The sequence below is a fragment of the Schistocerca piceifrons genome, chromosome 5 (assembly GCF_021461385.2).
Source record: "Schistocerca piceifrons isolate TAMUIC-IGC-003096 chromosome 5, iqSchPice1.1, whole genome shotgun sequence".
In the NCBI taxonomy this organism is placed as follows: domain Eukaryota; kingdom Metazoa; phylum Arthropoda; class Insecta; order Orthoptera; family Acrididae; genus Schistocerca; species Schistocerca piceifrons.
This window is the reverse complement of record NC_060142.1, coordinates 322,344,862-322,361,416: the sequence shown is the minus strand read 5'-3', so window position 1 is coordinate 322,361,416 and position 16,555 is coordinate 322,344,862. Positions and strand designations below refer to the sequence as shown.

General features: G+C 40.8%; 1 protein-coding gene across 1 annotated transcript in view; it reads left to right on the top strand.

The window, feature by feature from the left end:
* LOC124797942 (putative glycerol-3-phosphate transporter 5) overlaps window positions 1-16,555 on the top strand; it is a 60,463-nt gene that overhangs the window by 10,514 nt on the left and 33,394 nt on the right. Inside the window, exon 2 of the mRNA XM_047261078.1 lies at window positions 13,949-14,226. Within this exon, the coding sequence (XP_047117034.1) occupies window positions 13,949-14,226 (278 nt within the window). The remainder of the gene's footprint in view (window positions 1-13,948; window positions 14,227-16,555) is intronic.

Genomic DNA, 16,555 nt, shown 5'->3' with positions numbered 1-16,555 from the left:
CCCTTTCAGTGCTGGTTTATTTTGCTAGCTCTGGGCGTGCGATACGGCGACCTCTAGTTTTCCGACCTCTTATTCTAATGTTGCATTTCATGAGGCTCCTGCCCCTCAAATCTTAATTCCAAGTTTTGGTTTCATTTACAAAAGTTCCAGTTTTCATTTCCGCCTTGAAAATTATTCTTACGTTGATAATAATTTCTGTTATGATTATTATAATTATTGTGGATATTAATTTTGTTCCTGTACTGGAACCCATTTCATTGTCTACTGTTCCCACTGTGTGTTTTGAGCTTCAGCACCTTGTTTCTAAACTAAACCTAAAAATTCATCAATGGAATTTGTCAGATTGGGGACAAGATCCAATTGTAAATATTTTGGCAAGCATCTCTTGAGCATCATAACTCTGTCAACACTTCCAATGGACGATTGATGTTCATCAACTTAGCTAGTTCCTATGCGCAAAAATCCCCGCAGCGACCCACTTTCTTGTTTGAAACTTGAGCCATTTAGGAACTCATTCTGAAGTCACGTTTCTTTGCTTCACTCCAGAATTTGATCAGGAAACAATTCTCAAACTCTTCATAGGTAGTATATAAAGCACTCATTAAATTTGCCCATGATTGTGCATTGCCCTCAAGATGTCTTTTAGCAAACTTAATCTTTGCCACTTCCAACACTATCACAAAACCACACAGCAAGCACCTGGATGGTATTTTAATTAAGCCATGTAACACCTATCACAGTAGTAGCCTGATTCACTGCTTAAGAATTTAATTTTGCCCTCTTGTCACTAAAACACTGTTCATGCTGCACAGCTTCCTTATAAATCTCTGCTTCCAACTGCTGTCTGTCTTTCATTACCTCTTTCCTACACTCTACCAGGCAAATTGTTAATTAACTTACTGGTCACTTCTAGTGGATTTTGCTTCTTAACATTGCCACCCAGCTCGTAATGTGTCTTTTCCAACTTGTCCCTAAAATCTTTTTCTATAGTGTCAACTCTGGTTTAACCAGACCAACCTTCTCAGAAATGTTGTCTGCATCATCCCTTAAAGCTTCTAATTTTGAATCAATCATGCCTTCTATATCTGATTTAATTTTCTTCACATCAGCTTTTACTGTTTCTGCAACACTTGTCTCTACTGCACCTATTTCTGTTTTTGCTGTACCTATTTTCCTACCCAAGACCCCGATTTTAGAGTTCACATTTGTCAGAATTTTCCTTAACCATGCCATGGAATCATCTTCAGTTACATCTCCTTTATCTGATTTCATACTATCTGCTCCACTAATATCGCCCTTATCGAGGTACCTATCACCGTGCTCAGATTTTGGACTACCTGGTTACCATCATTTTAACCACACATCCTGGGTGATCGCTTAATCACTGGAAGCTCCATCACTGGTGATGACGCTGCAGGTTTACACATATTAATACTGTTCGTACAAGTCCTTAACTTGTGAGTTATGCTGGCTGCTTCTGCTGTACTACTGCTGCTGAAAATGCAGGTGCTGTCGATGAACTCGACTTCGCTGCCAGTGGCCCACGTTGTCGTGGCCGCTACTGCTGCTCACATGCCGTTGAAGTCTTCGCTGCTGCTGGTCGCTGTAGACTCGAACTCAGCTTGCCTCTGCATAGCCTCCTCCTTCTTTCTTGAAGTTTCACAGCTAACTTTCCCATGCCTAACTTTTGCTACAGATCATCACACACATAACTGCTGCAAAATCTTATGCTTGGAGCCTTCACACAAACTGCCTATCATGCAGTAGATTTTGGACCTGGCTCAAAGAATACTGTAAAGTGTTAGCACTACAATTACAATTCAACATGGATTAGATTCATATCCTGGACGAGCTCCCAATTGCGACAGTACTTAACATTAACTGCTGAGTGTAGCTGCTCTTCAAACAACGTCCCATAAGAGCAAACCAGTTGTGACTTTGCCTAATATTACTTGTACCTTATGTACTTGGGCTATGCATGCCTCTATTTAAAAAGAATAGCTCACTGTAGTCTTAGGGTAGAGCACATTTGCTTACATGCTCCTCAACTAATTTGCTGCAGATGATAAACTGTACCTATGATCCTGCAGGCAAATAGTCTATACTGTTGTTGTTGTTGTTGTTGTTGTTGTCTTCAGTCCTGAGACTGGTTTGATGCAGCTGTCCATGCTACTCAATCCTGTGCCAGCTTCTTCACCTCCCAGTACTTACTGCAACCTATATCCTTTTGAATCTGCTTAGTGTATTCATCTCTTGGTCTCCCTCTACGATTTTTACCCTACGCTGCCCTCCAATACTAAATTGGTGATCCCTTGATGCATCAGAACATGTCCTACCAACCGATCCCTTCTTCTAGTCAAGTTGTGCCACAAACTTCTCTTCTCCCCAATCCTATTCAAAACCTCCTCATTAGTTACGTGATCTACCCATCTAATCTTCAGCATTCTTCTGCAGCACCACATTTTGAAAGCTTCTATTCTCTTCTTGTCCAAACTATTTATCATCCATGTTTCACTTCCATACATGGCTACACTCCATACAAATACTTTCAGAAATGACGTCCTGACACTTAAATCTATATTCGATGTTAACAAATTTCTTTTCTTCCGAAACGCTTTCCTTGCCATTGCCAGTCTACATTTTATATCCTGTCTACTTCGACCATCATCAGTTATTTTTCTGCCCAAATAGCAAAACTCCTTTACTACTTTAAGTGTCTCATTTCCTAATATAGGGGCTGGCCAGTACTTACCTCAGCTCAGTACAGCCGATAGATACACATAAAACAGAACTGAAAATTTACATTCCTAGCTTTCGGAACTTTGTTCCTTCATCAGGGAGGAGAGAGGGGAAAAAAGGGAAGAAGGGAAAGTGGATTCAGTTACTCACAACCCAGGTTATGAAGCAACAGGGAAAGGTAAACAGGGAGGGTAGCAAGGATGGAGGCATGGTTGTCAGAGGGAAGCCAAAGATATTCTACTGTAAGTACTGTGCCAGCTTCAAACCAAAGAGGATGCATACAGAAGTAAAGTATAAAGATAAACACAACTATGTGGATGAAAAGATGCGTGAATGGCTAAAGAGGAAAGGGAAAGAGGAGAAGACTGAAGAGTGAATGGGAGTGAGGTTGTTTAACGTAGGTTCAGTCCAGGGGGATGGCGGGATGAAAGGATGTGTTGGAGTGCAAGTTCCCATCTCCGCAGTTCAGAGGGACTGGTGTTGGGTGGGAGAAGCCAAATGGCACATACGGTGTAGCAGGTTCCTAGGTCCCTAGAATTATGCTGGAGGGCATGCTCCGCTACTGGGTATTGGGCATCTCCTAGGCGGACAGTTCGTCTGTGTCCGTTCATTCGCTCAGCCAGTTTGGTTGTTGTCATGCCGATGTAAAAGGCTGTGCAGTGCAGGCACGTCAGTTCATAAATGACATGTGTAGTTTCACACGTAGCCCTGCCTTGAATTGTGTATGTTTTACCAGTCGCGGGGCTGGAGTAGGTGGTTGTGGGCGGATGCATGGGGCAGGTTTTGCAGCGGGGTCGGTTACAGGGGTAGGAACCGCTGGGTAGAGAAGGTAGTCTGGGAATATTGTAGGGTTTAACAAGGATGTTACGGAGGTTAGGGGGGCGACGAAAGGCAACTCTGGGTGGTGTGGGGAGAATTTTGTCAAGGGATGATCTCATTTCAGGGGTTGACTTGAGAAAGTCATATCCCTGGCGGAGTAATTTGTTATGTGTATCTATCGGCTGTACTGAGCTGAGGTAAGTACTGGCCAGCCCCTCTATCTCTTTGTCAGTATTTGTTTCACATCTTATATGAGATTTTCCATTAATCATTTCCTAATATAATTCTCTCAGCATTGCCCGACTTAATTCAACTACATTCCATTATCCTCGTTTTGCTTTTGTTGATGTTCATCATATATCCTCCGTTCAAGACACTGTCCATTCTGTTCAACTGCTCTTCCAGGTCCTCTGCTGTCGCTGGCAGAATTACAACGTCACCGGCGAACCTCAAAGTTATTATTTCTTCTCCATGGATTTTAATACCTACTCCGAATTTTTCTTTTGTTTCCTTTACTGCTTGCTCAATATAAATATTGAATAACTTTGGGGAAGGGCTACAATTCTGTCTCACTCCCTTCCCAACCACTGCTTCCCTTTCATGCCACTCGACTCTTATAACTGCCATCTGGTTTCTGTACAAATTGTAAATAGCCTTTCGCTCCCTGTATTTTACACCTGCCACCTTCAGAATTGGAGAGAGTATTCCAGTCAACATTGTCAAACGCTTTCTCTAAGTCTACAAATGCTAGAAACATAGGTTTGCCTTTCCTTAATCTAGCTTCTAAGATAAGTCGTAGGGTCAGTATTGCCTCACGTGTTCCAATATTTCTACGGAATCCAAACTGATCTTCCCTGAGGTTGGCTTCTACTAGTTTTTCCATTCGTCTGTAAAGAATTCGCATTAGTATTTTGCAGCTGTGGATTATTAAACTGTTTGTTTGGTAATTTTCACATCTGTCAACACCTGCTTTCTTTGGGATTGGAATTATTATATTCTTCTTGAAGTCTGAGGGTATTTCGCTTGTCTCATACGTTTTGCTCACCAGATGGTAGAGTTTTGTCAGGACTGGCTCTCCCAAGGCTGTCAGTAGTTCTAACGGAATGTTGTCTACTCCCGGGGCCTTGTTTCGACTCACGTCTTTCAGTGCTCTATCAAACTCTTCACGCAGTATCTTATCTCCCATTTCATCTTCATGTACATCCTCTTCCATTTCCATAATATTGTCCTCAAGTACATCCCCTTGTATAGACCCTCTATATACTACTTCTACCTTTCTGCTTTCCCTTCTTTCCTTAGAACTGGGTTTCCATCTGAGCTCTTGATATTCATACAAGTGGTTCTCTTTTCTTCAAAGGTCTCTTTAATTTTCCTGTAGGCAGTATCTGTCTGACCCCTAATGAGATAAGCCTCTACATCCTTACATTTGTCCTCTAGCCATCCCTGCTTAGCCATTTTGCACTCCCTGCCAATCTCATTTTTGAGACATTTACATTCCTGTTTGCCTGCTTCATTTACTGCATTTTAACATTTTCTCCTTTCATCAGTTAAATTCAATATCTCTTCTGTTACCCAAGGAGTTCTACTAGCCCTTGTCTTTTTACCTACTGGATCCTCTGCTGTCTTCACTACTTCATCCCTCAGAGCTACCCATTCTTCTTCTACTGTATTTCTTTTCCCCATTCCTGTCAATTGTTCCGTTATGCTCTCCCCGAAACTCTGTCTAACCTCTGGTTTAATCAGTTTATCCAGGTCTCATCTCCTTAAATTCCCACCTTTTTGCAGTTTCTTCAGTTTTAATCTAACTGTCTAGTATCTCCAGGGTTCTTCCATGTATACAACCTTCTTTCATGATTCTTGAACCAAGTGTTAGCTATGATTAAGTTGTGCTCTGTGCAAAATTCTATCACGAAGCTTCCTCTTTCATTTCTTAGCCCCAATCCATATTCACCTACTACGTTTCCTTCTCTCCCTTTTCCTACTACCGAATTCCAGTCACCCATCACTATTAAATTTTCGTCTCCCTTCACTATCTGAATAATTTCTTTTATCTCATCATACATTTCTTCAATTTCTTCATCTGCAGAGCTATTTGGCATATAATCTTGTACTACTGTAGTAGGTGTGGGCTTCATGTCTGTCTTGGCCACAATAATGTGTTCACTATGCTGTTTCTAGTAGCTTACCCGCACTCCTATTTTTTTTATTCATTATTAAACTGGCTCCTGCATTACCCCTATTTGATTTTGTATTTATAACCCTGTAGTCACCCGACCACTCCTGCCACCGAACTTCACTAATTCCCACTATATCTAACTTTAACCTATCCATTTCCCTTTTTAAATTTTCTAACCTACCTGTTCGATTAAGGTATCTGACATACCACGCTCCGATCCGTAGAATGCCACTTTTCTTTCTCCTGACAACGATTTCCTCTTGAGTAGTCCCCGCCCGGAGATCTGAATGAGGGACTATTTTACCTCATGAATATTTTACCCAAGGGGACGCCATCATCATTTAACCATACAGTAAAGCTGCATGCCCTCGGGAAAAATTACGGCTGTAGTTTCCCCTTGCTTTCAGCCGCTCGCAGTACCAGCACAGCAAGGCCATTTTGGTTAGTGTTACAAGGCCAGATCAGTCAATCATAGTGACTGTTGCCCCTGCAACTACTGAAAAGGCTGCTGCCCCTCTTCAGGAACCACACGTTTGTCTGGCTTCTCAACGGATACCCCTCCGTTGTGGTTGCACCTAAGGTACGGCTATCTGTATCGCTGAGGCACGCAAGCCTCCCCACCAATGGCAAGGTCCATGGTTCACAGGGGGTGGGGGATAATCTGGGATAGTCTACACATTAGCTAGAATTGTGAATTAATTTAATACACAGAAATATAAAATAAAAGTTCAATGAATAATGTAATAAAAGGTTCTATTCTAATGTATATAATTGATGTAGATGACAGAGAATTACGATGAATAATGTTCATTCAAGAAAGGACATCTCAAATAAATAGGGAATGGTCCTACAATAATCAGTTAAAATACAGACAGAAAATACCCTTATCAAATGCAGTCAAGTTACGTTGAGTGTGTTACAAGGATGGTAGCAAAATACTCAAACTAAATAGTCATCAAAGACTGGCGAAACTAAGTCCATTTCATGATCACAGTATACGAAATATTCATCAGCTCAGAACAGTTCAGAGTTCAACATGATGATTCACATAAACGATAGAAAGAATAGTAACCCATACTCAATCTGTTCTCAGTTCCTGGTGCACATTCAGATCCCTCGTGAGTTAGTCCCTTCAAAAGTTAGAGAGTATTGTAGCAGCCATTCCCACTCAGAATCCATCACCTAGATCGGTGAATCTCTCACATTACCATAGGCAGTCTGCTTTCTTCAAGCACTCAATACAGTGTGTCCAGGCTCGCTCCCTAGAGCTCTTCACTCGAGAAGTCCCAGTCTTCACGTGACTCTAGCACTGTTCTGCCACTGTCAAACTCTTTGGCAGAAGGTCATTCCCATCAAAAATATATCATTCTCAATCTCTGCAGACATGGTGTGATTCAAGTTGACCACATCATGGACTAAACTTACGTGTTATAATAATATTTAAATAAAGAAATGTTATAAACATTGTCATATCCAGGTAATGTACAATAATTAAATCATAGTAATACAATAACTATTTTAAAAATTTGTCCATAAATAAATATGGCAGTATTCTTGTGCAAGCATACTCATGGTAAATTATTACAGATTATCGCTAAATAGTATTTAAACAATTATTTACATCTTCTTAACAGAAGCATCTTTCAGTTCTCTTTTCAGTTGTGATGTCCACTAACACATGCGATTGACCAGTTTTAAATTGGCACCGTTTTTTATTAGCACTTGCAATCAATATTTAAGTAAAGTCACTTTCTAAATACTAAAGGTTCAGTTAATAAATACACGAGTATGACAAAATATAAGGCACTGATGCTGTATTCATTTGCTCTGTAAATGTGGAGAATGGATGTTTTCAGTAACATTTGCATAATGAAAGCATATAAAAGATGTTAAAAGTCAATAAATAAAATAGATACAGACACACAGCTTTCAGGGACGATAGCTGTAGCACAATGCTGCCATCTGAGATATCATTACGTTGAAATTGCTTGAAGCGATTAGAAGTTGTTAATTCAGAGGTTCATTGTGAAAATTTATATTCGCCGTGAGATATAAACTTCTTTAGTTTTAAAGATATTGAAATACTGTTCTGTCATTGGATGTGCCTCACTTTTCTGAGATCATAAATGTATTCAGATTTACATTAATATTTGATGTGAGTTATCATCAGATCTGAGAGAGCAGTAACCTAACCATTTTTAAGATTGTCTGAGACACTGCCATTTATCGGAGCATCTCCTGCACAAAGGCCATGCGAGTAACAGCTGTCCACATTCCCAGCTTAGGGATTTTCCCCACATCCGGTCCTTTGTTAGTGCATGCACTCACCTGGAGCAGCCGTGGCGGCCAGCCCAGCCACATTGTTCATTGGCCCTGGGGCCGCACAGCTTTTTTTTTAAAAAAAAAAAAAAAATTCACCTCACCTTGTACTAATCCTAGGCAGCTGATTAGCTTGCCTAAATACGAGTAAAGTTACAAACAGAAGTAAAAGCAGTACCATAATACTCTGAACAGAAATGTTTTGACACTTTGTATATAGTGAAGAAAGAATTGTAGTTTAGTAATACAAAATACTATCATCTTGCCATGAATAACAAACAAAAAATTTTTAAAAATCCCAAATAAAATATGTAAGAGAAAATTGATGAAGTGCTTTTAACAACTGAGTAAATCAATCACAAAAAGGCTAATGTAACAACAAAAGTTGTTCCTGTTTTACTTGAATTGTCTGTGAAAATTCATGGGAGGAGAAACTACTCAAGTAATTGCTAACAAGGGTCACCGTGCTGTTCAAAGGGTGACCACACCATATACAGAAGCATTTTGGGTTTCAGTATGTCGCATACAGTGAAGAGTGTTGCCAATGCAACTTATGATGATGATCTGCTTGTTTAATTTTGCTCTTTTGTCTTCATTAAAGCTGCCAGAATCCAAAGTGGGCGATAAAAGAATGTGTGACATTGTTCAGTAGTAGTGATTATTCTCAGGGTGTAAGGTATTATTTGTAATGTGTCTGTCACAATTTCTGAAAACCATATATGAAATTGCATTCTGCAGCTTCTGGAAACACAAAACATGGCAAGAATAAGGAACTAAAAGTGGAAATAATGTGGTGAAGGAACTACAATGTGGTAACGCACTACTTATTGATGAGCCACTGGTATCTTCAACTCCAAAAAGTACGAAAAATGTTTGACACAGTGGTGGCATTTCTGCTACGTGGTACTTTCTAGCCCCAACAGTCCCATTATGAAATCGTATTTGGAAGCGTACTGAAAAGTCCATTACCAAAGAGATTACCATAAGAAAGTAATACCTCCAGCTTCTACATGAAGAAAAAATATCTCAAGTAGGGCAAGTAGTTTCTGATGATTCAGTATATTTAATTCTATATGAAACACTGATGTACAGAACAAACATGTTGAGTATTTTAGTGATACATTTTAGTAAAGAAAAAGGGAAACAGATTCTTTGTGAACTTCTCCTGGAAAAAATAAACAGTTCCACCACAATGTGAAATTTTAACAATGCATGGTTTGTATAGTGGCTTGATGGAATGAAATATGGTAAGGTACGCTTACAGATAAATTTCCTTACATATTACTTGTCTTCCCAAATCTCAGGTCTGTGTTCTGATAAATGATTTTCCATAATACAAAAGTAAATGTATAAAAAGACTTCCTTTATCAGATTTCCCTTTATCACTAGATGTGGTACTCGATTAAAAGCTGCTGTGTCTACCTATAATAACCTTTAGGTTGTATACAGAGATGTAGATCCCATGCCAGAATTCAAAAAAAGTGCATTACCATTTAGATATAAAATATGCTCCTGTTTCTGTTGAAGAAGAATGTTCCTTTCTATTTACAAATATTTGCCGAGGAATTGTAGATGCAACCTCAGTCAGTGGCTTTTTCCGTAGGCTTTTCGGTTCTAGAGTAAATTCTTTTTTGAGGTTTATGATTTAATGAGTTATATAGGCTTTCCATTATAAATTTTTGCGTCTGGAACTGGTAACTTTTTCAACTAAAACTTCATACTTTCTTCATCACTCTATTGCACCCAAAAGTCCTAGGTCTAGTTTGATGTATTGCTGATATTTTGTGAATTAGAGTAAGAGCTTCATGTATGAAAATAGTCTAGAAAAATTGTAACCTCATTCCAGTTAAAGAAACAAAAATGCTTGGTGCCTTGTACCCAATGTTTGCCTAAACAGTTAGCAAGCCCTCACACAGAAGCACGAAGGGTTTGTATATGAACAAAGCATTACATCCCCAGACTGTATAAATCACAACAAGCATGACAGACGGCAGGACAAGCTCCACCTGATGTCCTCTGTGACAGGAACCTATTTACTTCGCTGTGTAATGCTTGCGAACTGGATCGGCATGAATTCCTCACAGCCCTGGCTAGATGGGGCGGCTTGAGCCAACACGTCAGCAGTACATTCCACCAAAGATCTGGGCCAATTCATGTGCTGGCTCTTAGCAGCCCATCAGTCAGTGCCCTTTCAGAAGCCACCATAGTGGGACCTAAGACTTTCCAGCGATATCCTGTGATGTACCTGTTGGTCAACTACGCCCAATGCTCAACCTCCGTCATTAGGGATTATCAGTGGCATAGTCCTTATGTCCCACTACATTTATTCATTGTGTATTTGAGGCATATGCCTGTTAGTGTCAGAGAAGTTATTTTATTTTTTTATTGAGAAGCGTTTTCCTTTGTTATTAAATCTCTGTATTGTGGTCATAATAAACTTTTGTTCTTGTTTAGCTGTGTCTTATTATTTCTTATCGAGCATCTCCAGAGATAAATCACTTGGTTAATGGAGAATGGAAAAAATATTTTTATGCAACAGAAATAAGTAAAATCATTAATGAAATAAAAATACTAATATTAAAGGATGTTATGCGAACCCAGATTCACTGTCAAAAGAAGTGAGAATAATTAGTCATTTAATTTTACTGGCTTATTTCAACTGATGTTTGCTGTGAAAAACAGTTGGGTAATTCACACTAATAAATAAACCCTGTTCAGGTGTTCTGCAAATATTATTTGTTTGTTTAAAAACTGGCTTTCAGCTTCTTAGGCCAACATCAGATGATGCAATCACAGATAAAATGAGTTGAGACTTTACCGATACAGAAAACTTGTAAAATGATGATACAGGATATTTACAAAGAAAAGTATTACTTCTCTACTTGTAGAATTATGAGATGCCTGACCGGTCACATTTTTATTTCTCCACAATATTTTGGCAGACAGATTCATTACCATCTTTTGGTGGTTCCTGATGACTGTTGCTCCACACTTATCATCCTACATACATTGGCTGCTATGCCGCCTCCTCCTGCTGCTTATGTTGCTATCTGTGCAGCTGCCGCAGTGGGTGGGGCCAAGATACAAGTAGCGGTGCCAGGCTGTGAACTGTAATCTCCTGTCTCTGCACTGCTGTCAAGGGTTGGTGCCGCTATGTGGGAATGGTTTTCTTTTTCTAGGCTTACTGCAAGGTATGCTTTGCCACACTAATGGGATTTGGTAGACTGCTCGTTTGCAAAGGCCTAGGTTGTTCTTTACCAAGTCTAGTAGCATCAACGTCTTAGGGGATGGGTGAAATACGCATGTAACATTGTGATGTTCCAAGATTCTGCCAACTTTTCTGCAGATATTGGTAACAAAGAGGATGTGTGCTAGTGATTTTTGCTCCTCTGTTTCTTCCTGCTGTTCTCCAAGTACAACCTGCCAAAACACAAGCCCTTTCTGCTTGCTGCTGGGATTGCGCCCTAAGAACAAGTGTGCATAAAATTCCTTTGTTCTGGGAGTTGTGGTGATTACTGGGAACATGTAGATACTGGTCAGTGTGTAAGTTTTCTATACACAGTGTATCCCAGCTTGCTATATGGTTTCCATTTCGCCAAGACATCAAGAAGGGGGAAGGTGCCATCCTGTCCCACCCAACTGTAGCTGTAATTTCCATTGAACAGGAAGTAAATTGAGGTAAGCACAAACTCGAAGATCCTCATCAGGTTGGTCTCAAATTTCCTGTTTATCAATTCCATGAATTCCTTTAGTGGTACCCTGGTGAAGAGGGTCATGACGACTCACCAACAGGTCACTATCAGTGAGGTGAAGTTTTTGTTGATATACAAAATGAATGGAATTGCAGATGCGATGTTTGCATTTCCCCACAGATGGACTCAGGAGAACAGTTAGGTGTATGGCCAAGCCATATGTTGGTGCTCCTACATTTCCAACTGCGGGATACTGTGGAATGCCCCCTTTGTGAACTTTTGGCAGCTCATACAGCTGTGATGGTGCAGCAGCTCATGGTCAGAGTTTATTAACAGTGTTCACATTGAAGGTACTGCAAAGACTTTCAGTGTTTTTCCTCCAGAGGCAACTTGACAGATCTTAGTCTGTCTTCCTGTGCACTGCTTCATCAAGAAGTTCATATATTTTTTGTTTATATTTTGAGCACAGGAGTAACATCTGCAGCTGTCCACACCTGACAATGAAAGTGTGGATACTGAATGTCACAGTTTGCAACCTGGCACCACTACCTTCACCACCACCACCACCACCACCACCACCACCACCACCACTGCTGCTACCTACAGAGGGATGGAGGGGGTAACTGTCAACATGTATAGAACATCAACAAGAGCGGAGCAGTAGCCACAAGGAACCACCTGAAGATCACTATGAGCTTTTTTGCTGAAATATCGAGCAGAACTTATGACATGATCCGGACAAATATCCAAGAATTCTCAAAGTTAGAAATACGCCAGGAAGACACCAGATTGCATATTATTTTTTATATCATGCTTAAATCATATTTTTAACAATAAATTAAAAGTCAAGTTGAATTAACTATTGTTAACTGATACTTTCATTGACTGAAGCATTTTTAACTGAGTGAAAAATGGAATTGTACTTGGTTGTTTAAAAACTAAGATAGCATTCTGTGTAATATATTTATTGATTTCCGGTAGTGTAATCTTTCTGCTTTTCATATCACTGTGTAAAAGTCACAAATTAAAACATGTGGGTAATTTTTTGTTGAAAGATATTCCAAAAAGATTGATTTATGTCTGTTCTAATCTCCAGGTTCTTTTGTATTCAGATAACCTAATTTGCACAGCTCTGCCTGACTGGCCAGTGGTTACTTTTTCTCTGTGCTTGGCCATTGATTTTATATGTAGCTCTCTATGCCAATGGTTTAATTGTATCTTTTTTATTTATTATTAAATAATTATTATTAATAAATGAGGTTGTTGTTGTTGTTGTTGTTGTTGTAAAGTGCTTATCAATAGTAGTGAAACTTCTGTGTAAAATTATCACGTATGTAATTCTGACCAAAATAGCCAGTCAGCAAAAACAGGTGCATTAACCCATATTTTAGCAGAATTTCAAAGAGTGTTGCAAAAAAGTTAGTCTTGCAGCTACAGATCTGTTGTACAGTGAATTCAGCAGTAAAGACACAGTGAAACCTGTAGCAAATAGTGTATAAAAGTGTGTGCATCAGTCAGAGAGGCCTATGTCAATTAGGTTATCAAAACATGAGAGAACTTGAAGCCTAGGAAACACAGAAATCAATCTTTTTGGAACTTCTTTTAACAGAAAACTACCCACATTAAGTGCATTTTGATATTTTACATACTGTCAGAAATAGAAAAATAGAAATGTTTGAAATCAGTAAATGCGACACACAATGCCAGCCATGTCTTAAAAGTGCAAATATTACCTGCTTCCTAAATTCTGTAAAATTAAGTTGTGCAAATGTCAGATTATAATAGTAAACTCAACTTTATTGCTCCTTTTTATTAACTTAGTGATTTCTTCATAATTAAAAAATTAACACACTGTATCTCACCATTTAATCAATCATCTGTATCTGTAATATCTGTGTAAGTTGCAAGTCACTTTACCTGTGGTTGTACCATTCAGTCATCACTTGAGAATGGCCAGAGACGCTTGTAATTATCATCATATGCAGTTAAACAGTAAATTGTTTTACAAATTTAACTCAAAAACACATATGTGCATAAGTAGCTGAAAGTCAGTTTATGATCAAACAAATACTTGAAGAACTTCAGGAAGTGTTTCCTTTTTAATGTCATTGTCGTCTTTTATTATGCACTGACAGAGTTGAGTGAAATTATGTGGTTTATTAATGCAACTGAGATAATATTGATGCTGTCTACCCATTTGCAGGTTGGAATGGCCAAGGAACTGGGGCTATCTAGATCTCGTCTGGGCTTGCTAGACACTGCATTACTACTACCTTATGCCTTGGCACAGGCACTCGGTGGTGCCACTGCTGATCGTATGGGACCACGTCTTACAGCGGCAGCATCTCTGGCTGTAGCAGGCACTGTAGCGACAGCTATTGGTGCTTGGAGTGGATTTGCAGGCCCAATGTTGTTGTTGGCACTTTGTGGAGCAGCTCAGGGTCCTGCTTGGCCAGCCTGTTGCAAGTGCCTTGCTGCATGGTACAATGAACAATTGAAATTTTTATTGTCAGTATGTGCATGATGCCACAAAAGCTTCTTTCAGGTTTACCAAATGTAATGAAACACAGTGTCTGTCACTGTTGTTTTGAACTGCCTTTGAAATTCGGCTTGTATTTTATCACACGACAGAAATAACGAAGGAATATTTCACAAACCATGCAGGTTTATATTTAATTACACTCCTGGAAATTGAAATAAGAACACCGTGAATTCATTGTCCCAGGAAGGGGAAACTTTATTGACACATTCCTGGGGTCAGATACATCACATGATCACACTGACAGAACCACAGGCACATAGACACAGGCAACAGAGCATGCACAATGTCGGCACTAGTACAGTGTATATCCACCTTTCGCAGCAATGCAGGCTGCTATTCTCCCATGGAGACGATCGTAGAGATGCTGGATGTAGTCCTGTGGAACGGCTTGCCATGCCATTTCCACCTGGCGCCTCAGTTGGACCAGCGTTCTTGCTGGACGTGCAGACCGCGTGAGACGATGCTTCATCCAGTCCCAAACATGCTCAATGGGGGACAGATCCGGAGATCTTGCTGGCCAGAGTAGTTGACTTACACCTTCTAGAGCACGTTGGGTGGCACGGGATACATGCGGATGTGCATTGTCCTGTTGGAACAGCAAGTTCCCTTGCCGGTCTAGGAATGGTAGAACGATGGGTTCGATGATGGTTTGGATGTACCGTGCACTATTCAGTGTCCCCTCAACGGCCAGCGTAGGAGATCGCTCCCCACACCATGATGCCGGGTGTTGGCCCTGTGTGCCTCGGTCGTATGCAGTCCTGATTGTGGCGCTCACCTGCACGGCGCCAAACACGCATACGACCATCATTGGCACCAAGGCAGAAGCGACTCTCATCGCTGAAGACGACACGTCTCCATTCGTCCCTCCATTCACGCCTGTCGCGACACCACTGGAGGCGGGCTGCACGATGTTGGGGCGTGAGCGGAAGACGGCCTAACGGTGTGCGGGACCGTAGCCCAGCTTCATGGAGACGGTTGCGAATGGTCATCGCCGATACCCCAGGAGCAACAGTGTCCCTAATTTGCTGGGAAGTGGCGGTGCGGTCCCCTACGGCACTGCGTAGGATCCTACGGTCTTGGCGTGCATCCGTGCGTCGCTGCGGTCCGGTCCCAGGTCGACGGGCACGTGCACCTTCCGCCGACCACTGGCGACAACATCGATGTACTGTGGAGACCTCACGCCCCACGTGTTGAGCAATTCGGCGGTACGTCCACCCGGCCTCCCGCATGCCCACTATACGCCCTCGCTCAAAGTCCGTCAACTGCACATACGGTTCACGTCCACGCTGTCGCGGCATGCTACCAGTGTTAAAGACTGCGATGGAGCTCCGTATGCCACGGCAAACTGGCTGACACTGACGGCGGAGGTGCACAAATGCTGCGCAGCTAGCGCCATTCGACGGCCAACACCGCGGTTCCTGGTGTGTCCGCTGTGCCGTGCGTGTGATCATTGCTTGTACAGCCCTCTCGCAGTGTCCGGAGCAAGTATGGTGGGTCTGACACACCGGTGTCAATGTGTTCTATTTTCCATTTCCAGGAGTGTATATGTTCTGTGCTTGTTAATATCATTGTAATGGTTTGCATCATCTGTGTATCTGACATAATCAAAATAAATAATCAGATGTTTAGGAATTGTAATAACTCAAGAATAGGAGTAAGTTGATGTTAAGAATTTTAATGTGTGGTGGTTCTCCCCCCCCCCCCCCTCCCCGCCCTCCCCTCTCCCCTGTAGTGTTTGACCCAAGTGATTTAATTCCAATGTCAGTCAGCTAGCCCAGATCAAACTTCAATCAGTGGAACTCACTGCCACATGTGTGGATTCACAAACATTTTGCGCAGAACAGATGTGTTTTGGTCACTTATTCTCGTCCAGTAAAGAGAAGCATGGCTATGGGAATATACTGTAACATGGCACCCTTATTTATTTTGAGAAGTTGTAGTATCTAGTTCATTGTTCTTAGTTGTCTCAGAATCAGGCTAAGGGTCTTGGTAGTGGCTTGCTGTACACGTATATGAAATCTTTGCTAGGAAGTATAAAGATTGTCTTATCCTCAATGACTTACAGCAACTGTACCAAAGAAATATGTTAGAGAAGTATATTAAGTAAAAGTGATCTTAAAAGCTTTGAAAGTATGTGGTAATTAGGGAAATTTCAACAACATAAGATTTTAGTGAAGTGGAACAAAACCTTCTGAGAATAGACACATGTTGCTGGTTGTAAAATTGGCTCTTGACATAAACAAATGTAACATGTGTATCAATAAACAG